Source organism: Anoplolepis gracilipes, chromosome 5 (genome assembly GCF_047496725.1).
Source record: "Anoplolepis gracilipes chromosome 5, ASM4749672v1, whole genome shotgun sequence".
Classification (NCBI taxonomy): domain Eukaryota; kingdom Metazoa; phylum Arthropoda; class Insecta; order Hymenoptera; family Formicidae; genus Anoplolepis; species Anoplolepis gracilipes.
Genome location: NC_132974.1, coordinates 13,500,855 through 13,522,843, shown reverse-complemented (window position 1 = coordinate 13,522,843; position 21,989 = coordinate 13,500,855). Strand labels below are relative to the sequence as shown.

The 21,989-nt window shown below is 34.5% G+C and overlaps 3 protein-coding genes across 4 annotated transcripts in view; 2 read left to right on the top strand and 1 right to left on the bottom strand.

Moving 5' to 3' along the window:
- The first annotated feature begins 168 nt into the window (after window positions 1-168).
- On the top strand, window positions 169-3,369 carry LOC140665632 (receptor expression-enhancing protein 5). Of its 2 annotated transcripts, none has more exons than XM_072891946.1 (4): window positions 169-402; window positions 890-1,122; window positions 1,205-1,340; window positions 1,479-3,369. In XM_072891946.1, the coding sequence occupies exons 1-4, from the start codon at window positions 276-278 to the stop codon at window positions 1,520-1,522; spliced, it is 540 nt and encodes a 179-aa protein (XP_072748047.1). In that variant the 5' UTR covers window positions 169-275; the 3' UTR covers window positions 1,523-3,369. The 2 variants fall into 2 exon arrangements, with proteins under 2 accessions (XP_072748047.1, XP_072748046.1); XM_072891945.1 differs by having other exon boundaries at window positions 170-402; window positions 1,476-3,369.
- Gudu (Armadillo repeat-containing protein gudu) overlaps window positions 2,344-21,989 on the bottom strand; it is a 65,825-nt gene continuing 46,179 nt past the window's right edge. The window contains exons 2-12 of the mRNA XM_072891938.1: window positions 11,193-11,266; window positions 10,398-10,581; window positions 8,625-8,928; window positions 8,068-8,271; window positions 7,758-7,844; window positions 7,332-7,580; window positions 6,535-6,966; window positions 4,956-5,360; window positions 4,431-4,652; window positions 3,887-4,002; window positions 2,344-3,468 (exon numbers count right to left, since the gene is read on the bottom strand). Of these exons, the coding sequence (XP_072748039.1) occupies window positions 3,435-3,468; window positions 3,887-4,002; window positions 4,431-4,652; window positions 4,956-5,360; window positions 6,535-6,966; window positions 7,332-7,580; window positions 7,758-7,844; window positions 8,068-8,271; window positions 8,625-8,928; window positions 10,398-10,447 (2,103 nt within the window). The 5' untranslated portion in view covers window positions 10,448-10,581; window positions 11,193-11,266 and the 3' untranslated portion in view covers window positions 2,344-3,434. The remainder of the gene's footprint in view (window positions 3,469-3,886; window positions 4,003-4,430; window positions 4,653-4,955; window positions 5,361-6,534; window positions 6,967-7,331; window positions 7,581-7,757; window positions 7,845-8,067; window positions 8,272-8,624; window positions 8,929-10,397; window positions 10,582-11,192; window positions 11,267-21,989) is intronic.
- On the top strand, window positions 12,168-13,055 carry Mrps21 (mitochondrial ribosomal protein S21). The gene is made up of 2 exons (XM_072891947.1): window positions 12,168-12,297; window positions 12,664-13,055. Exon 2 carries the CDS (start codon window positions 12,666-12,668, stop codon window positions 12,936-12,938), a length of 273 nt encoding a protein of 90 aa, XP_072748048.1. The 5' UTR covers window positions 12,168-12,297; window positions 12,664-12,665; the 3' UTR covers window positions 12,939-13,055.

The following is a 21,989-nucleotide window of genomic DNA, read 5'->3' as shown; positions in this document are numbered from 1 at the left end:
GTTTATATCATATAATTCAGCAAAATCCATATATATATATATATATTCTGTATGATAATTTATTGACATAGAATTATAGAACGAACGCAGTTGAACAGTTTCGAGAACTCGAAAGAGGAAATGGAAGAATCGAACACGTCGATCGGTCGACATCGAACGACGGCCATATCTCTCTAGCTCTAGTCTCTAGTGACGAACAGGTGTACGATCCGTGATCAACGTAGCACAGTTTTGACCGAGAACTCTTTTTCGTATTTGAGAAAAGAGAAAAAAGGATGGCCCGGATCGTCGCCGTGAAGGAGTATCTGGAGAAGGCGTTGAAGGACGAGAGCAAGCCGTGGGTGAAGCTGTTCATCCTCGGGGAGGAAAAGACCGGCGTCGATCGCTTGTATATCTTTGTCGGTGAGTTGTCTCGTGTCGAGGAGCAATTACGGACGCCCAGGATTTCCAGAAATTTCCATTGACCGAAGGACTTCGACCTCGTGCGTTCGGATATATTTGTTAGTCAGATGTGTCAAATGCAATCTCGCGGTTTTCTACGCGAGTCGTCATCGTGCGCTATTTCGTTACGCAATATTTTTTCCTCGCTTTTTTTTTTTTTTCTCATTACATCGCTCCGTATTATACGTGATATTACGAGAATATGCGTCTCGCATTCCTCCCGAAAATCTGCAACCTGTTGAGCTTTAAACCCGCGGATCGCCAAGTGATCGGGTGACAGACGTCGCTCCCCATTCTACCTTATATTTTATTATGCGAATTTTTGTAGACAATAACACTTTAAATTTGTATAAGGATATATTGAAAAATATGTATTATCATGTCGGAGTAATTTGAATAAGAATATATTACACACGCGTACTTATTTATTTTTATTTCTTATCGATAGGTTCACTGGTCCTTTTGGCCTTATATCTGGTATTTGGATTAGGACAACAGCTAGTATGTAATATAGTGGGTTTCGTCTATCCCGCGTACCAGTCGATGAAGGCACTGGAAAGCCCCAAGAAAGAAGACGACACAAAGTGGCTTACTTATTGGGTCGTTTTTGCTGTATTTACTATATTAGAATTCTTCTCCGAATACATTGTCTGTTGGTTCCCTGTATATTGGCTGTTCAAGGTATAAAATTTAAGAAATATTGTTTCTTAAAGACAGACACTGGCCAATAGCAAATGTTACAAATCATTTATTTCTGATACAGTGTGTATTTTACGTGTGGTTAATGGCACCAATCGAGTACAACGGTTCCTTGATTCTGTATCGCCGTGTCATCCGTCCAAAGTTCATCCAGTATCAGCCTGGATTAGACAGATTATTATCCAATGCACGTGACACAGGTAATGAATTTTTGATAAAAATAATCTAGTTCTTATGAAAGAAAAAAACTGAATGTTAGAAAATTCCCTAGAATTAGAGAATTATTTATTTCTGATAAATGTGAAAACATATAAAAACACGTATTGTTATTATAGCAGTCAAAACTGCAGCAGAAGCATTGCTGACCAACAAGCAAGATTAACGGAGCTGCAAATCGAATAAGAAGATAGAAAGCCCATTTGTGTCTTTCCCTTTTTACTCATTCCTATCAGAGACAGCATGAATTTTGTGCTTTGCTGAATATTATTGGGCGTTCTTTCATTGTAAGAAATGCAAAGTGACAAGAGAAAATGTCAAACATAAATTTCGTGTATTCAAATAATACAGCAAGCGATTGTCCAAATAATCAGGGATAAACTTTTGTCCGAAATTGCGAGTAGCAAATGTGAAGCACAAAAGAACGGAAACCTAACCTCACTTTGTAAAATATCATTGATTACTTTAAGTAGTTAATGATTTACTTTTCAGAGGGAGATTTTTTTCGGTTCTCTATCCTTTGTATTGGTCGGCTATTCGTAATACTAATCTTTTAGAATTATAAATTAATGTGATCCAGAAGAGTTTCATTAGTCTGTGAAATTGGCACTTTGGTTCGCTCGAAACACCGTTTATATAGCAGTTCCGAGTGAAATTGAAAGTAAAATTTGGAGTGTTCTTGTATAGTAGGATAGGATATCGTCGCGTGTGTTTTTTGCCATTTACGTAATCATTGATAATATACATATATAAGTGTACCTTATTCTTAGAATGTTTCACCAACAATTTCAACTCCAGTTATCTGATGATTTAACTGACTCTTCTTCGTCTTTTTGTAGATTAATAACGTGCGCGCGTTTGTTACCACGCTAAATTTTCAGATTCTCTCGCCGTTTATATCAAGCTTTTTTTTTAAATCAATTTTTGTATAATATTTATAAAAACTATTTATCTTTGAAATATATACCGAAAATCTTAGGTCACATGTTATTTATGTGTTTTTTAAATTATACAATAGATTTTATTAATCCTAATACAATTTCGTTGTCTTACACCTATCGCGAGAATCGAGCACATCATATATATATATATATATGTGACCAGATGTGACACTGGTAACGAACGTGTTAGCTCCATCTTGTATATTATATTAATGTTAATCATCACCAGTGTGCCAGTAACTGCTTGGTACTCTCTCTTAAAATATTCACGATATCATTAGATAAATTTTGATTAGATAAAGTTCAATGTTGGTGAAATCAGCTTCTAGTAGGTAAGTTTCTACACACAATTGACAAAGAGCGAATATTTATAATAATTAAAAGATTTAAAGAGGCAGAGATTTAAAGTATTAAATCGGAAATGGTACATAATGGGTCAAGGAAGTGTTTCATAAAGATTCGATAAAAATTTAATAAAAAGATTTATATCAAACTTTTTAATAAAAAATGTTGTCATTAATTGTTACGTTGTCTATTGCGAAAAAACGAAAAAATTTTTGCTTGAATCAGGGATCAGAGATTTTTGCTTGAGTCAGGGATTCAAACCTTCCAGTTTAAGAATCATCAGTGAAAATACAACTAGCTTAAATTTGTATCAAACAAGTGAGCAAAGTTATATATCGTACTGGCATTCGATTATTTTCTCTATTCTTCTTAATTATATAATATAATAATATTTTATGTACACATATCTTGAAACTTCGATTTTGAAGTACAGAGGCAAGCTTAGAGTATGTGTATATTGCTCAAATAATAAACCGTCTTAAATAATTTAATAGCAAGATCGGTGTTCCTCAATTGTGGATCGAATGGATTGTATTGTGCGAGAAACTAGAATAAATTTTCTATATCTTTCTTCAATTATTGTTAAAACTCTTCGTACCGTGTTACCAGTTATTGCCACAAGGAGAATATTAGGGATTTTAAGCAAAATTGTAAATTTAGAAATATTGACAGAAAAATTGTGCATAAATTGCCATTGACACGCATGAATAAATATCTTTTTATTTTATATACCCTTTTTCGCCTTCTTCTTTTTCTCCATCTTTTCGTCTGATTTATGATGATAATTGTTATTCACAGACGAAAATCGGTTTCCTGTAATGTATTCCTGTGAAAAATTTAAATAATTGTACATACGTAATATAGCTTTGTCGCAAATAACAATTATTTAATCTCAAAGAACACAAGTAGATTTATAAATATGTTAATTCGAAGAATATAAAATGAGTGTACTACGTTTACAACTCTCGAGTATTGATTTAGAATATATAAGTTGCTAGACGAATTTATACGATAATTTTACGCTAAATAAATTTTTTAATTACTTTTGATATAAAAAAAAAAAAAACTAAAATAAAACAAACATTCATTTCAGAAACACTTTACTAAAAGAGAAATTATTTCCTCATATTTTTATGAATAAAGCCAAAAAAAAATCGTAGGTTTTTAGTCTATTTTATGTTTTCAAAATAGAAGCTCTGTTGTGCTCTTTAGGATTTAAAAATACTAAAAAATATAAGAATTACGTTTCTTTGAAGTGGAATTTCTCTGCAGTCAATGCGAGCTTTCTTATATGACGAATGGTAGACGCAGCTGCGATCTGCACTTCCGGATCGTCCGAACCCACCAAGCGCAATACGTGCTGTTTTTTTTTTTTTTTAAAGTCTCATCGTTAGTTTTCAAGTTGAAAGTCCCGAAGCAAAAGCGCGGAGAAAATAATCTCAACAATTTATCATCTCGATACGTCGAGATGATAAATTGGTTTAATCGAAATGTTTGACGCGTTAAAAAGGCGTAACTCTTCTAGACTTTTTTTCTGGCGAAAATTATCTATAAAAGTAACTCTAATTCGTATAAAAATGATATATTATATTGTAGATATTTGCAATACTGACAATTATAAATTGATGAACTTTTCAGTGTTTGTTGAGAAAAGATATCTATCATTTCTCGCGAGATAAAACAATTTTTCTTAATTTTTTGAAAATTTTGTTTCGTGGAATTTTATCCTCTTACTAATTCAGCGATTTAATTAATGTAATACGCATAACATCAAACGTTTAATTATACCTTAATAACACCGCAAGTGTGCATGGTTACGCAATTTAAGGGCTCCTTGCTCAAATGATACACAGCGATACAAACGCCCTTTAGCACGTTCTTGTTCTTACTGGTCATGTAATTAACGAGCGGTGCGACAGCGTTTAATTTGCCAAATTCGTAACTATTCCGATCCCATTCGCAACAATAGGCTATCGCTAATGTCAGATTTGCCTGCAAATTCTCATCGTCCTAAAACAAAAACATCAGACATACATATCTTATTACTCTGTGTGGCTTGATTAAAAAGTATTTAATAAAAAGTCATACGTTCAAGATTGTATTGTACTTTGTGGAAAAAATAGAAAATAATTCTTCTGTCATCGTGTATAGATAAATAATTAAAATTACAACGCATTACATCCCCGTAGAAATTAATCTAAAATTGCATGTTAAAGAAAGACTCATCATTTCTATCAAATTTCCTTTTTCTTTCCACGAGAAACAATGGCGTAATAAAATCTCAGAGAAAAAGTATTATAACAGTTTGCTAACAGTTTGCACGAGGGCGGCCAATTTCCTCACGACCCCGTGATCCGTCAGGATGCCCAGATTCTCGGGATCCGCGGCGATTTCCGCGATCATGGCGCAGACCGCAGCGAGGACCTCCGTGTCCTTGCTCTCCAGGAGGCTGACTGTCAGCTCCAAACCGCCCACGAAGGCGCGTACCATTTCCGGTGAATCCTTGGCGTGCCGGATACAGGGTACCAGTGCCAGGCAGGCGTTACGTTTAATCACGTCACTCGGATGCTTCAACAGGGACCAAACCAGTCGCACACCATCCAGCCGGTGCTCCGGATCATTGATGATGTCCATACATCTTTCGTCGACGGCGCATTCCTTCAGCACCAGTGGCACGTTCTCGAGTAATGGCTGGTACGTGGCACTCAACAGTCTGATCTGTAAAAAAACCACCAAGTGGTTAGGTTCACATTCTGCGGTATCGCCGATAATGAGGTGTCGAGGAAACATCACGCTGACGCGATTAATCATTGAGAGCAGTGTTTGCGAATCCTCCGATGTGCAATCCAATTATTACCTCATTTGGAAATTATTTCTCAAACAAGGTCAGGTGAGAAATAATTAAACGCAGAAGTAGGTCAATGCAGTAATATCCCGATAATGAAATTAGTGATCATATTATAAAATTACACGAGGAGAATTAATTTAATAATCATGTTTGAGAATAATCATCAACACAATTGCGGTTATCGATTTCATTCTATTTATATACAGGACAAATATTAATATATGGTTCTCAAATGTTCATTTTTTGTTTTTTTTGAATAATTTAGCGATATAAAAAATATATATGACATATTGTAAAACCATCTGCAGCAAATAGAGATTCACACGTTTCTCCGTATATAATACAGTTTTAGAACTTTTTCATGTATAGGCTAAACTTGGGTAAGATGGCCATAGTTTTTTAAAATGCAAAAAACATACTTTCCGTTTTGTTATTTTTCAATAGCGTTTGGCATGTTATCTTCACTGAAGCTTACATTACGTAATATTATTAAAATTAAACGGAAAATATTTAATAGAAATTTTATATTATCAAAATAGTACAACATAAGCATTTATTAGGGAAAAGATGACGATAATATTTATAAAAAAAATAGTAAAAACGAAAAGAAAAATTATAGGTCATATAATAATTTACTTATCATTATAATATGTCGAACGTCGATTACGATAGCTTAACTGTAATTTATTCGACGTTATAACAGTTTTTAGTGGACAAATGAAAAACTTTGCGGGTAGTCAAAAGTAAAGATATGGTATAAGATTCACAATATCGTTATTTCGAATAATGTATCCACATAAACTACTGTAAATATCGATTATCTTTGATAATAACTAAAAAAAACGTACTATGTAGCGATTATTGAAAAAATTACAGCCTATGGCCGTCATACCCTAGTTTACCCAATATGTCTATTTGCTTTGTCATATTCGAGTGTATAAGCATGTGATCGTGAAACAGCAGAACTAGTTTGGTCCAGGGGTCAAGGAAGAGAGAAGGAAATCGCAGGCAGAAGTGTACTTTCCGACTTTGAACGATCTTTACCAGTTTCGGTAGACCCTCGTCAGTCCTCAAGACGTGCCTGTTAGCGGGATCCTTGCAGCATTCGGCGAGAGCGCCCACGACATTGGCCAACACCCGTTCGTCCTCGTTCTCCTCAAGTAGCGGCACCAGCGAGGCCACCAGACCATTCTGATTGAATCTCGTTACGTTCTCCGGACTGATGGCGCACTTCCAAACGCTGCCGGTCACCGCGGCCAGTAGCCGTTTGTTGACGCGCACCTCGTCGCTCTGCACGAGCTTGCAGAGGGGATCCAGACCGCCGGCTCTACGCACCATCGTCCGGGTCTCCTGGTTCGAGGCGCACTTGAAGATGGCTAGAGCGCAATTCTCCTTCAGTTTCACATTTTCGTTTCTCAAGTGACGCACCAGCTCGTCGATCATGCCCACCCGCTCAAACGCCTCTCTGAAAACGTTCTGCAAATATTTTTTTATAGAAATGTAATACCAATCATTAGAAGATACTTTGATTAAAATCGCGAAAATAGATTGCGATTAATCAATAAACGTTTGTTTTCAGATTAAGAACTACTTCCCGACGATAAGAATAACAAATATTGTGCCGAGCGGTTTGAAAATATCATCAATGATATAAATGCATTTGAATCGATTTATAGATTGAATTCTCGCTTGATAATGAGACTTTAGAGATAATTACGTATTCTGTAATCCCTACACGTTCATCCGTATTAATTACAAATTTGTTTTTCATAAATAAACAAACGCGTTTTATTTTACAATGGATCTAACAATAAGTAAGCTATAGAGGAAATTCGGTAAACCAGATCAGCGCACTGCTGCACGACGCCCATCGTCGGTATGATCAGCTGTGTATGTTTCGATCTTAGGAAGCGTGACATGAGACGGACGACGCCGTGTTTGCGAAGCTCCTCTTTGACTTTTGGGCTGCTGCTCAAGGAATCCAGGACCTTGGCGCAGCCTATGGCGACCGCCACGAGTTCTTTGTTGATCTCGCTCAAATCGTCGTACGGTCGACGTAGAACCTCGTCTGGCACATCCATCACGTCCAGCTATTAAATCAATTTTTAAAGAATGAAAAAAATTAATATACTTTGATACATAAAAATTGCATGTATAGTAATTTTTAAATATCTTGAAATGATTACATTCGTTTTATCGATACGGTATATTTTCTTACACATAATAAAGTGAATAAAGATATGCGTAATCGCAACTAGATAACTCACTATAAGCGGTATTCCATCACGAATTCGAATCTGCTTTCTGGCCTTTCTAATTCGGGCTATAATCGCCAATGTTTCCGCTGTTAAAATCTAAAAAAAAAGAATAAAAACAGCTAAAAATGTTTTATACGACGAAATTAGATGAAAATTGAATTAAAAACACACAAACACAGATAGTGTTATTTATAATTTTACCAACGATTTTTAATTTGTTGGCTGATAAGCTAACCGAATTCTAAGCTAAGCCAATCCTTCACACGACGGTTAATCGATAGGATCAAAAAAGTCATTAAGATCGAAATCGGTGAACGACCTGGATATCTCTAGCGGGATGCTTCAGCATTTGGATCAACGGCGTCGTGATGTCCAAATCGATCAAATATCGCTTCATTTCCTTGGAAGTCGCGATTTGTAATAGGACGGACAGCGAGCCATTCTGACACTTGATATCGTTCGTTTCCAGAAGGTTTACCAAAACCTCGAGACCGCCCATTTCCTGGATTGCCTTTTGTATGATCTATACTACCACGACTAAATTTAAATGTCGTGGAAATGTAAGAGAGAAAAAATTATAGAAATATAAAGAGAATATATATATATATATGTATGCAAATATATTATACATGTAATTATTAATTTCCTTATAGAATATAATAAATGTTTATATTTTAAGAAAGATATATATGTATATATATATATATATATATATATATATATATATAAATTATATTTTACAATAAAGTGAACAAATCTGTTTTATACATTATAATAAATTTCTGTTATATATAGATGAAATATATTCTCTTTATTTTATATCATAATATAATGATGAATAATTTTATTATAATATCAATGAGAAATAAAACAAACCTTGTCGGTGAGATCGTAATCCTTCATTAGACACAGGGCTACCATGGTGGCGGTTTGGTTGCCGGCCTTCATGTATTTAATGAGCTTCTGTATATGCCAAAACTCAGAAGGTACTTCGGGGTGATCTTCCTGACGATATCTGGCCTCTTCTTCGTCTTCTGACTCCGGCTCGTCGTCCGAGCTCTCCTCTTCGGCTTTTTCGCTGATAACACGTACTCGAGGTCCATAAAGTTCGCCGGTGAGTAGAGATATCTGTGGTTTTGTAACCTCGGGTTCGATCGGCTCTGGGATTTCCGGCTCTGACCTAAAGAAACGAAATTAGCTTTATTATTAAACTCGCTTAATTTTATATTTTGAACATTTTATATATTTAGAAATTATAAGATCAAATTTCTTTTTATCTTGAAACTTTTAGAATGCACTCTAGAAATAGAAAAAATTATTTTAAATTTTAAATATAGAAATATTTCAAATTTTAAAATCTTTTTATTGAAATAGTTTAAGTTATATAATGTATGAATATATTTCAAAGTATTATAATTAGAAATCTTTATTGGAATATTAATATCTTTAATGACGATGCAATAAAGAATTTTGTTATATACTTTCAATCCTTGTTTATTTGGACTGTTATGTGATTAATAATTGTTATTTATAAATAAAATATGTCGATTTCTACTAGTATACTAGAGAAAGAGAGTAAACAATAATTTATTAATAATTTGAAAAAATTATGTTGCATCTGATTATTGATTATGTTATACAAGTATGCTGCTTATAAATTATTGCGATCCTTTTTGGAACAGTTCATTTTTTAGCGCAATAAAATCTTCAACATTATTTCATTATTTAGTAGGATAAATATAAAAATTTGAAGAGAAGTCTTCTCTCTCTTCAAAAAAATTTCTCTTTTTAATTTCGAAAGAAATTATTTTGATACCAGATAAAAATACATTTTTGCTTAAAAAGACATCGCTAAAATTTATAAGAAAAAACATTTAAAAAAATGTAACTGCCTAACGTGAAAACATCAAAATTTGCAAATTTGCAAATAATAACCGATCGAATTCAGAATTAAAAATTTTATGTATTGAAAGAGTCAACACGTCGAATTCGACTATCAAAGAAATTGAAATTGACGAGTAAATTTTTTCGCCGGATATAGAATTCTCTTCAAAAAGAGCTTTTGTAGTATATATCAATATTTGATATTGGGGTTTGAGTTGTGAATCCGTGTAACTGCCATGAAGAGAATGGCCGATTTTCGAGACGATTTCTCCAACATCGAAATTCCATTAATCCTCTTTGGAAAGAAATGTCAGATATTTCTAGTAATATCAAGTCGAAAAAAGTAAACTTTCAGCATTTAATTTTCATTGGGTTTAATAGAATGTTTTGAAAAGGATGTGTAAAGAAATGAAAAAAAAAAATATTTCATCACAGTACACTTATTAAATATGAATTGCACAGTGCGCGCAAACACACACACACACACACACACACACACACATAGACACATGAAACAAAGCAATCGCTGATTATTAACGAAGAGCTTGTTCCTCTCTCCCCACATTCTCCACCTAATTCTATCTGGCAACTGAACAGATTTGTGCGTGTATTTTATTATATGTGAATTGTATCATATATAATTAATCATATAAATTAATGATATATTATCTCTTTCTATATGTAATAAAATACACAATAACGTTAATACAAAAGCGAAATTGTGTGATTCGTTTCTGCATAAATTCTATCAAAAAATTTACTTACTCAACAATCACTTCCTGTGGCATAATCTCCTTCTTCTTCTTCGGAGGCATTTCTTATACAATAAAATTTGCGGTAAATTTTATCTCTCTCTTTTTTTTTTTTTTAAATAGCGAAAACAAATATTTTTCGTAAAATATTCCTGTGCTTTTGAGCTCGAGACACATTTGACAATCTCCACGCTGGGCTGGAACAGAGTACTATCGATCAAACAATTATCGCCAATTTCGCTTGAAATCCATCTCCTTGTCTGAGGCAACGAAAATTTGACATTTCGCGAAAAAAGTGAATATACATTATGATAGCAGTTTTTTGAAAACACCAATATGCGAAACATTACTTATGAGTTATTATTGTGCACCGAAGTAAGCCACTTTCAAACACATTAAATTTTATTTGATCGTGCACCATCTCTTTTCACAAAATTCTCAGTCATTTTTAAAGACATAGGTATTGCACCTAGAAACTTGTTGACAAATTTTAAAAACATACGTAAAAATGTCGCGCAAATTATTAATAATCCTAGACGTTGAAAGCGCTTCGTAAAAAAATTATGTCTACATCTTGGAAAAGTTTATTTAAAATATAAATATTTCGACATCAACACCGGGGAAGAAAACACTTTAATCGGATAAAATATGAAAACACTTTGTATTTGTCGAAAGAATTCGTTTTTAGTAAAACGATAAAACGATGATATAACGATCTCTGCGAAAATATGCGTCAGCCGGAAAAGCTGTCAAAAAGAAATCGCAGACAAATATGAACAAATGTTTATTATACACATATATGCTTCACCATTCGCCGTTAGTTTACTCTTCCTGTCACTGTGTATCTGGCTTTGCATATGTCGATGGGGTTTCGGTTACAACCTAAAAGACAGAGAAGTAATTTATGAATATTTATATACATATTATATATATATATATATATATATATATCTTTCATTTTTTACAAATAATAGGTAATATATCGCTTTTCAATAAAGAAATATATTTTTGTCAAAACGTATGTAGGTATCTTGATTTAAAATATTGATCTTTTGCAGATCGTTCATTGCCTGGTGGTCTATTTTATCATCATCACACTGCTCAATGTGCTATTTTTAGGACACATAAGATTCTATTGCGATTATCCACCGGAAATGAGGACTAATTAATCAAAAGTATATTGAAAATCACGTGATATTATTATAATTATAGAATATCATAAGACAATGGAAGAGAAAATTTAATTTTATTATTTCTTTATTATATATGTATATATATATATTTTTTTTTTTTATTTATTTAATTATAATCAAGTATATTGAAAAACGCATAATTTAATCTTATTATTTCTTTATTATATATATATATATATATATATATATATATTTTTTTTTTATTTATTTAATTATGATCAAGTATATTGAAAATCGCATAATTTAATCTTATTATTTCTTTATTATATATACATATATATATATTTTTTTTATTTATTTAATTATATATTTTTGACGTGATATAATAATAGAACATCATAAGACGATGAAAGAGAAAATTTAATCTTATATTATATTTTTTAATTCACATTTTTTTTATTTATATTTTTATAGAAATTTCGTTTGTTTAAATCTTTAAGGCATTACAATAATTGTTAAGATAATTTGTAACTTTACATCATAACAAAAGTAATTTATTTTGTGGAAATTTCTTGTAATATAAAATGTACAGCTTTTTTCATTCCACCTACTTTATCGTTCGAAGTTATCGATTTCATTTTCATTTGTAGAGACTAGATGGCATTAGTTGCTCGTTTCGAGCTGAGGGTGTATAAAGGAGGATTATTCACATCATCCAGAATCGATAGTATTAGGTGTTAATTAATAAGTGAATTGATAATTTTTTGCGGCATCTTTTAGGTAAGGTATCTCGTTTGATGGATATACGTGAAAAACGTTTGTAGTTGAGGAATTAATGAAGCTAGCGTAATTAATCCTAACCTAACCTAAAATCATTGCTAACTACAATAGTTTACATTGATACTTTTTGAATTTACGAAATTTATAAGAGAGAATAATTTTAATTATTTTTTTTAGCGTTGCATTAATTCAGTAGATATGTACTTGAAACTTTTATTTAAGTATATTTAATTTTTAATGGATAAATATTTGTTACATATCTGTTGTATATTTTACCTCCAAAATAAATAATATTAATTTAAAAATAAATTATTCCTTTTACAGCCACAAGTATGAAAATCTAATTACTAACATTTCCTTTTGCAGAAATGTCTCTTCCACGACATGCTCAATTCCTCAGTCGTACAATTTTTGTACAGAATAATGATGTGGACAAGGCATGTCGCATATTAAATCGCATATTATCCAAAGAAGAGATATTTGGCCAATACAGACGCACCAGGTACTACGAGAAACCGACTCAAGTCAGACGCAGGGTCAATTTTGAAAAGTGTAAGGCAATTTACAACGAAGACATGGACAGAAAGATCACGTTTCTTCTACGAAAAAATAGAGTGGATCCTTTCCCTGGTGCATCATAAAATTACAAATCCTAGTTTCAATTGTACAGTTACAAAGCTATCCACAAGCTTTACTCACGTGATTTATTTATAAATGCTGATGTCAGAAAAATATAGAAAATATCCTATTGCAGCAAATACTGGTAATTTCTATTATTTCTGTTTTATTAGTGCATTTGGTACAAAAATATCCATTTTTTTTTTAGTTACTACAGTATTGCTAAGATTACTTTGAGTGTAATATTTGATATCGATTCGGAAATATAGTTCCGTAAATAGGAAGGGTATAAATTAACTAGCATGCATTATATATTCGGTAATACACAAATATAAGTTATTTTAAGCGAATAGAGGGAATCGATAAATAATATCCGTGGTATAATAATAGGTCAACACGGTTTAAACGTTAATGTAGCGTCAAGGAGCGAAATAAAAAATTATCCTGGTGGACAGAAATGCATTTCCCTGTTATCTCGCGCCATAAGTAACTCAAGAAAATCAGCCTGCGCAGAAAGCTCGCTTCTCTGCTCCTTTTTATTCCCCCCCCCCCCCCTTTCGTTGAGCAACTTTCATCATCTTTCTTTCGCGAGAGAGGCGAGAAAAGACAAAACGTCCGGCTGGTCGGTCGATTTTCCTGGCAACGACTTCGCCAACTTGGCGAAAATTGAATAGATAGTGGTGTCCCCGGCCATGCCAAGTTTTCTAGGGGAAGTTGTCGGTGAGAGTGAAAAAGTGAGGGAAAGGAAGAGGAACGAGATGAGCCAGAAAGAGAAAAGGAGTACGCGCGCGCGGTCGTTCCTGTATTCTGCATTTAGTGATAAAACGAACGACGACGCCGCGTATTAGAGTAGAATAAATAAGTTTTGTCCGCGCTTGCATCTCAATTTTTCAAAATCGTTCTCGCGGCGAAAAGTGTTTGGCAAAACGTCCCGTAGAATGTTAACGCGAACTGAAAAAAAAAAACAAGAGTTTATACGTCATCACTTGAGTCCGTTCTCTCTCTCTCTCTCTCTCTCTCTCTTCTCTCCTCTCTCTCTCTCTCTCTCTCTCTCTCGCACGCTAAATTTTTTTCGGAAAAATACAATTTTCGAAAGATTATATCGCGTTCATATTGGCGCTTGAATTAAATCCCATGATATATTTCGGACAAACAGATTTATTTTAGGATATTCTAATTATTTTTCGTATTTGAATTTATTTCTTTTTTTATATATTTATTATTTTTTTTTATTGTTTATCTTCACGTTTTATTTTCTCATTCATACAAATGTAGAAATCTATTTAATTTTGAAATATAAAAAATGAAAATAAAAAGGAAATATTAAAAATTAAAATAGAAAGAGAGAGAGAGAGAGAGAGAGAGAGGAACGTCTATCAATTTATATTTATAATATTGTATAATTATAGTCTAGAAGAATGATTTAATTAATAAAGCTATTAAAATCATTACAGATACAGATAAGAGAGAATGCTTTTAGTGCCAGGAATGTGTGCTAATGCCAAATTGCCTACTGCTTTATATAATATCTCATCTAAAACATGTAAATATTAATCGTAATGGATAGATTGTGGCCGAAATAGTTAAATGAGTACAAGTTCGGGAAGAAGTCGCAAAGGGTACGGAAACACGTTGCTTAATGCGCTCGACAAGTCGTATAATTCGCGATTTATTCGACCTAGGTCGTCATAAATCCGAGCTAAGGTGGTACGTTATTCCCGTAACTAGGAGTGGCAAACGGATCTCATTTCAGCCATCGGGACCGCACTGTCGTCGCGTCGCGAGAAGAGAGAACGGTAGGGGTAGACGGGACGACCGTCGTCTCGCTTGAGAAGGCGGTTTGGCTTAACTCCCGGGAATCTGGATCCGAAACTATCCGACCAACTACTCGCAAGACAGTTTGCCCAGAACCGGATTTCTCAGTCCCGGGGGATGCCACCCTGCCTACGGCCCCTCGTCTTCTTCCCTCCGATCCTCTCTACCGCCGTTCTCGTCTTCCTCCACCTCTTGCTCCTTCTCCTTCTCCTCTCTTCCTCATCCAGACCATTTCGATTTGAAACTCTGCGTATGCCTTCCCCGCCGACCGAATGACATGATGACTCCATTATTGCGCGAGTGCTTTTGGGTATTACGTTGTGCGGTGGGATCGGATTTCAAGCCTGTCGGTGGAAAATAGTCGAAAATTAATAGAAAGGGTATAAAAAAGAGATTTATTTACAGAAAGCGATGTGGAGATTTTTTCTTGATAAATAAGTTAAGTCATGATAAAATTTTCAAGAATATAGCTTCACGCGATTTTAAGACTCGAGTTAAATATTTTACAAGATAAATCTACCTTGAATTCACTAAAAAATATATATAATATAAAAAATATATATAAACTGTACTTATCTCTCTCTTTCTATATATAATTTTAAATAAAACATCCATATACTTTGAATAAAAAATGTATAATAAAGTGTGTTAAAAAAATAATTTTCGTTTTATCGTGCAAAAAATTGAGCGAGAGAAGCATCGATCCGTGTCGAAAGATACTTGTATAAATATTATTCATTGATTATCGTATTTTCTACATCACCCATATAACTATGTCGGGTTAACGATAAAAGTGCAGAATCGAGAGGTCTGCGAAATTTTTGTTTAAACATCCCTCCGACGTTTGGCCTCGCTTATCAAAACGTTCGAAGCGGAGGTGAAATTATGTTGGTCTGTCTTTAAACGGAAACTTGCAGATCGTTTTCCCGCGAGACGGATGCATCAAGTTTCAGCTGCATCGAAAATTTCGGATTTAAGAGTTTGCCTTGTGTCTGTGTTCGTGTCAAGTTCGTGGACGAAGTGTGCTTATCGCAAACTTTATTCACGCGCCCACCGACTTATTCTCTCTCTCTCTCTCTCTCTCTCTCTCTCTCTCTCTCTCTCTCTCTCTCTCTCTCTCTCTCTCTCTCTCTCTCTCTCTCTCTCTCTCTCTCTCTCTCTCTCTTTATAGATCGTTTCGCGAAGTACCTCTTGAATTCGATTACCATTTGAAGAGGAAACGATACATTATTTTTCTAAGATTATATACAAGTCTACAGACTTGTATATACGATATATGAGAAATCCAATAACATTTACATTTAGATATACCATATATATATGAGAAACCCAATATCATATGGGAAATCCAATATCATTTGTGTTTACTCTTGTTTTATGATAAAATATAATTATATTATCAATAATTATATTTTGTAATTATATTATTTAGTGTTAATAATATAATAATATAAGGTAAATAATAATATAAGGTAACAGTATATAATATGTAATATTATAATAATATACTATTGCTTTCCATATAGCAATTGTGTCATGTAAATTGAAATATATATATATAATTGTTATTAAATTATGTTTATGCAAAGTCATGAAAATTAATATAAATGATAATGGATTACAAATAGGCAATCTTTCGCCTAAGCGGGTTTCACGCACGCGGAGGAGAAAGAGCTTAGCTTTTCTAGAAAATAGAAAATTCCAGAGAGTGCTTTTTCGCGGTTTTGTTAACTCCATTACGAGAACCCAACCCCCGGAAACCACGGGATTTACCCATCGAGATCTTCTCACCTTGCGTGGAATTAACCGTCCTTTGGCCTTATCGAAAGAACTTTGGCGAGATGATATTTTTGTCTGTCTTCGGGTCTCTGAGAAAAAGTTTGCAAGAGACGGAAAATTAGCGGGAATTTTTATATTACATATATAGTCACGGCCATAAAGCACACCAGTTTAAGTCATGTACGCGCGCGAATGCGTTCATCTCTTCCTGATTTTGCATTTATTTCCCTCTCCCCCTCCCCCCCTCTCTCTTCCTCCTTATTCGCATGACTCAGCACCTCGTTTCTCTCTCTCTCTCTCTCTCTCTCTCTCTCTCTCTCTCTCTCTCTCTGATTTTCCGCGTTTAACAGAGCCTACTTAACTCAAACGTCGTATTCATCATCGCATAGACCACTAAAGACAAATTTGCTGTATGACATAATATTGACTTGGCATCCTGAGCAGCTTAAGATACTAAATTGATAAACAGTACTTCTCCGCAAATACGAGCTGCAAAATACGTATCTCGATTGTATTTCAAGCGCGAAATATATTATATATTTGATATTCGATTCTCTTCTTTCTCTTTTTCTCTCTCCCCCCCCCCCTCCCCCTGTCTCTCTTCGATGTTTCTCGTCGTTTTGAAAAAAAGAATTTGCGACGTCGCTCAACGATGTTTTAAAACTGGTGTCGGAAATGAAACGTCAAACTCGTAGTTGAAACTTGTAGTTCAATCTTAAACGCGACTGATCGCCACGAAATATGTATGTATGCATTAACGTGGGTGATGGACTCTCGGCCGAAATTCGCTTTTGCCCGTTCAATTTTGTATCCGGTATCAAGTATACCACCGCATCAACGAACAGCCCCTAAATCGAACAGGGAACTGACGCTGATCGGGCTAGGCCGAAGAGTAACTGACATAACTCCCCCGTCGCGCAACATAAGGCTCGTTGTATTTCCCATCGCATTAAATGCGATTGTCCGACTCTGAAAATTCGCTCGTTTAACGGAAGACTCGACGTCGAACGTAATCGTGCGCTAACGAAAGTAAAGCGAACGTCAGTCAATGTATGTTGGATTTATCGACGGAGACGCCGATCCACTCGTTCGATATTTCTCCTGCAAGTCCTTCTTCGAGGACACTGCTCGTTGTAGGACGATTACTCGGGGGTCCGTGACCACTCATGAATAGCCGAGTATACAAAAGAGACGATCGTGTCCCCTCGTTGCATATTGCAAGGGAAGCCTCAAAATTACTTTCGGACTCGGTCGCTAGTTAATGCGCGGATCTCTCTCTCTCTCTCTCTCTCTCTCTCTCTCTCTCTTTCGTCGAGGCTTTAAATATTCCAATTGACGAAGTTCAGGTCACCGGTCGTCGGTCGATCGTCGCTGACGATAGGTGCACCGAGAAAGCTAAATGAGCCGCGACGTAATTCGGTCGCCAAAGTTTTACTACGCGTCTAAATCGCATCGCCGAACTGTCACATTGACAGTTTAGTCTCACCCCTTCTCGGCCAAAGGATATAGAGCTGTCTATCGGGAAAGGTAGATGAACCATACCGAATGCGATCTAACTAAGAGACAAATCTTTTTTTTTTTTTTTTGCTTTTTTGTATTTTCATTCTATTTTATCCTTGCAGATATTTGTTTCCCCGACTGATTTTCAGACTGAAATTTTCTGTCAACGTTAATCTCGTCTAAGAGAAACGTGTCACTTAAAATAAGTAATACATAAGGGAAGAATTATTGTTTACTATGATTATTATAATGATTATGTAGAAAAATACGCGGACAAAGCATGCGTACAAAAAGCACACATTACGAGCGAATCCCTGTTTAATGTTGATCACATCTGTTTTTGAGCGATTGAAATTAGACAACATTAGAATTCATATTCCGTTCGGAGGAACTTAAGTGGAAATATAGGTCTTGTTGTGCATGAAAAAGAAGCCACGTTAGTTATTTCATCGTCCGTCGAGCGAGAAATCGATGTTAAAGACATTACGTCGTCGATGTCGTCGTCGTCGGCGTATACGACGGTCGCAGTCGCTTGAAAATCGACAAAAAGCAACGAAAAGGAAGCGCGTGTGATCGAGAAAAGAGGAACGTTTCGCGCGAGTTGAGAGGCGATCGATGAATATGGAACGAAGGTAAAAAAAAAAAAAAAAAAAAAGTATTCGCGAGAGAATAAAGGTTCGCGGAAAAATATTCGCGAGCGACTCTCTCGCTGTCGTACATACATACATACATATATATATATATATATATATATATGTATGTATGTATGGGTGAGTGTGGTCAAGCAAAAGCGCGAGTTTCTACGAGTCTCAAGCATTGACGTAGATTCAAAAAATTACATGCTAATACTTGCAGATGATATACCGCAAAGGTATCAGGCCACTGATGAAAGTTAAACAGCCGGTGCGCGGGAGTGAATGGCAAAGTGGTATTACAATAACTTTCGTATTCCGGCCAAGTTTACGTGCAACGACGAGCAATATACGATTATATGATGATTTTTGTCTCTATTTGAACAATGTGTGTTAATACGCAAATATTGGTTTGTGCACTAGGTACGATATGTTTTTATTGAATCGTACGTTGCATTGGCCCATATGATCATGTTTACAATATTCCAAGCTATGGAGATACCGATGTAATAGACAAGATAAAAAATAAGAGAAAAATGTATATGGGTGTTTACGCACACACATTATATATTAATTATTAAAAATATATTTAATTTTTTTATATCTAAATATAATTATCAATTTATATATTTCTCTCTTCTATTTTAATTTTATTCGCTAAAAATGAATTTATTTTACATTATAGTTCTAGAAATGTTTTCTGAAAGAAATTTTCCTGAAAAATTCTAATTTTCTAGGTTTGTTTTTCTTACTGTTATTTTCTTATACGTTTTATTTTTCAAATTAAACATTTCAGTTGTGATTAAAAATATTGGAAATGACGTTATATATTTAAAATAAAGAAACAGAGAGAAATTATGCATCTATGTTAAGAAAAACAAAACATACAGACTTATTATGCATATACGTCATCACACCTCAAGTTTTGAACACCATAGATATTTTTAATCAAATATTCGACAAGCATATACATCAGAGACTGCTGAATTTCTTTATATATAACATTTAGTTGACTTTATTCGATATTAATAATTCGATTGCCCCTCGATATACGTTTTACGTATGCGAAGCCTTATTCCACGACCTCGTTACCTTTCTTTCCTTTGATCCTTGCCCCATTTTTATTATGACTACCCTCCCCGACTATGCATCGACGTGCGTCATTCGGCGTCCGCCGTCCCGGCGTCGTCCTTTTATTTACTTATTTTTCCCTCAGCTCTCTCTTTCTCTCTGTCTCTCTCTCTCTCTTTCTCTCTCTCTCTCTCTCTCTCTCTCTCTCTCTCTTTTTTTCTCTCTCTCTCTCTTTCTCTTTGACCCTTGAGAATGGTCCGACTACGTGAAACGTGGACCGCTCCATTTGCATGGATTTCAATCTCAAAGATCGTGGATCCGCGAGTATCCTTTCCGGGTAGACATCGTTATCTCTTTCTAGTCGGAATTAATGGTCTGGACCATACGGCATTTGTCGAATATTTTTGAATAATTTTTAAATTTTTTATTCCCTTAGTTGTTACTTTCAATTATTCACGCGACGATATATTCACATGAACATATTACTTCTTGTCAGCGTCAATTACAGTAGGATAAACTAGTATGATAGCCATATACGGAAAAGATAACCAGGTTGTAATTTTTTCAATAATCGCTACATAGTGCTTTTTTTTTAGTCATTATCAAAGATAATCGATATTTACAGTAGTTTATGCGCATACATTATTCGAAATAATGATATTGTGAATCTTATATATTACCATATTTTTACTTTTAACTACCCGCAAAGTTTTTCATTTGTCCACTAAAAATTGTTATAACGTCGAATAAATTACAGTTAATCGTAATCGACGTTCGACATATTATAAAGATATGTAAATTATTATATGACCTATAATTTTTCTTTTCGTTTTCACTATTTTTTTATAAATATTATGGTCATCTTTTGCTTAAAAAGTTGGGTAAAATGGTCAATGTTTATGTTGTACTATTTTGATAATATAAAGTTTCTATTAAATATTTTCCGTTTAATTTTAATAATATTACGTAATGTAAGCTTCAGTGAAGATAATATGCCAAACACTATTAAAAAATAACAAAAATAAAAGTATCTTTTTTGAATTTTAAAAAACTATGGCCATCTTACCCGAGTTTACCCTATTCAATATCTCTTTGATAAATGATTTCGTACTTTGATACAATTATACATATAATTTCGATTATATAATTTTAATCTTAATGACTCTACTCGAAGCAACCGTTATTTCTTCTCCGCGGATATTTAAGAATATATGTAATGAAATTATGTTTTTATGATGTGATTTGTACAACAGTTACAGAAGCAAGGTAATACGTTGAGATCTGCTTTCGATAAAATAGCGAAGCGAGAACGGGGCAGCTTTTCACCGTTTCGTTCATAGACGGGAGTTTCTACAAATGGCGCCGACAAAGTTGGAAAACTCGCCATACATACTGGCAAAGCTAAGAAACTTTTAATGAAAATCGAGCAAGACTCTTTTCTATCCCGCGCGATCTTCCGTTCTGGAGAATGGATTCGAGAATGGTTTTTCCGAAATTCTATCTCGGATGCTGCACGCGACATCAACGTGTATAAAATGCCACGTAGATTAGCCTGCCCCCTTGTTTTATTTCCTATTTATTTTTCTGGGCAAATTAGATTTTCGCGGGTATCGATTTTCAAAATTTACAAAAAGAACGAAAGATTAGTTCAATATTAATAGAATCTCATTCTCTGATAAGAGAATCTCGTTTTTTTTTTCTTTTTTATTTATTTTCTCTACGATTAAAAGTTAATTGTAAACTTGAAATTTCAAATTCAACTAATTTTTCTATATACATTTATTTACGCTTTATTAGAAATATTATAGCTATATAGATATCATATAAATATATAGAAATGTTATATTTATATGAATTCATTAAAAATATCAGATTTACAATCATAAACCGCAGAGAGACAATAGTTTCATTTAAAGTCCAGTTCTGTAAAAAGCGCGCGAAGCATCGTTTCCCCCCCCCCCCCTCTCTCTCTCTCTCTCTCTCTTTAACTCCTTCACTCCCTGCCTCAGCCGCTTTGACTCGCGTACACGTAAGGGTTCGATTAATAAAATCTCACGCCAGTTGAACGAGCGTGTAACGACATCGGCGCCAGCGGCGGCCGCGACGAAGGTGCATGATGACGATGACGCGAGAGGAGACTCGCCCGAGATCGCGATTCGGGCGCGCGCGAGAAAGAAAGAGAAAGAGAAAGAGAGAGAGAGAGAAAGAGAGAGAGAGAGAGACGGATTCGCGGGACCGGTGGCGTGAGCGATCGACGCATGCGCGCTGGCGCCTTCG

What these genes read in the sequence shown, in the direction of transcription:
- LOC140665632 (XM_072891945.1), top strand. Translation starts at nt 276, where the DNA reads ATGGCCCGGATCGTCGCCGTGAAGGAGTATCTGGAGAAGGCGTTGAAG. An exon ending in TCGCTTGTATATCTTTGTCG is followed by an intron (nt 403 to 889) that starts GTGAGTTGTCTC and finishes TCTTATCGATAG; the next exon opens with GTTCACTGGTCCTTTTGGCC. An exon ending in ATCCAATGCACGTGACACAG is followed by an intron (nt 1,341 to 1,475) that starts GTAATGAATTTT and finishes TTGTTATTATAG; the next exon opens with CAGTCAAAACTGCAGCAGAA.
- Mrps21 (XM_072891947.1), top strand. Translation starts at nt 12,666, where the DNA reads ATGTCTCTTCCACGACATGCTCAATTCCTCAGTCGTACAATTTTTGTA.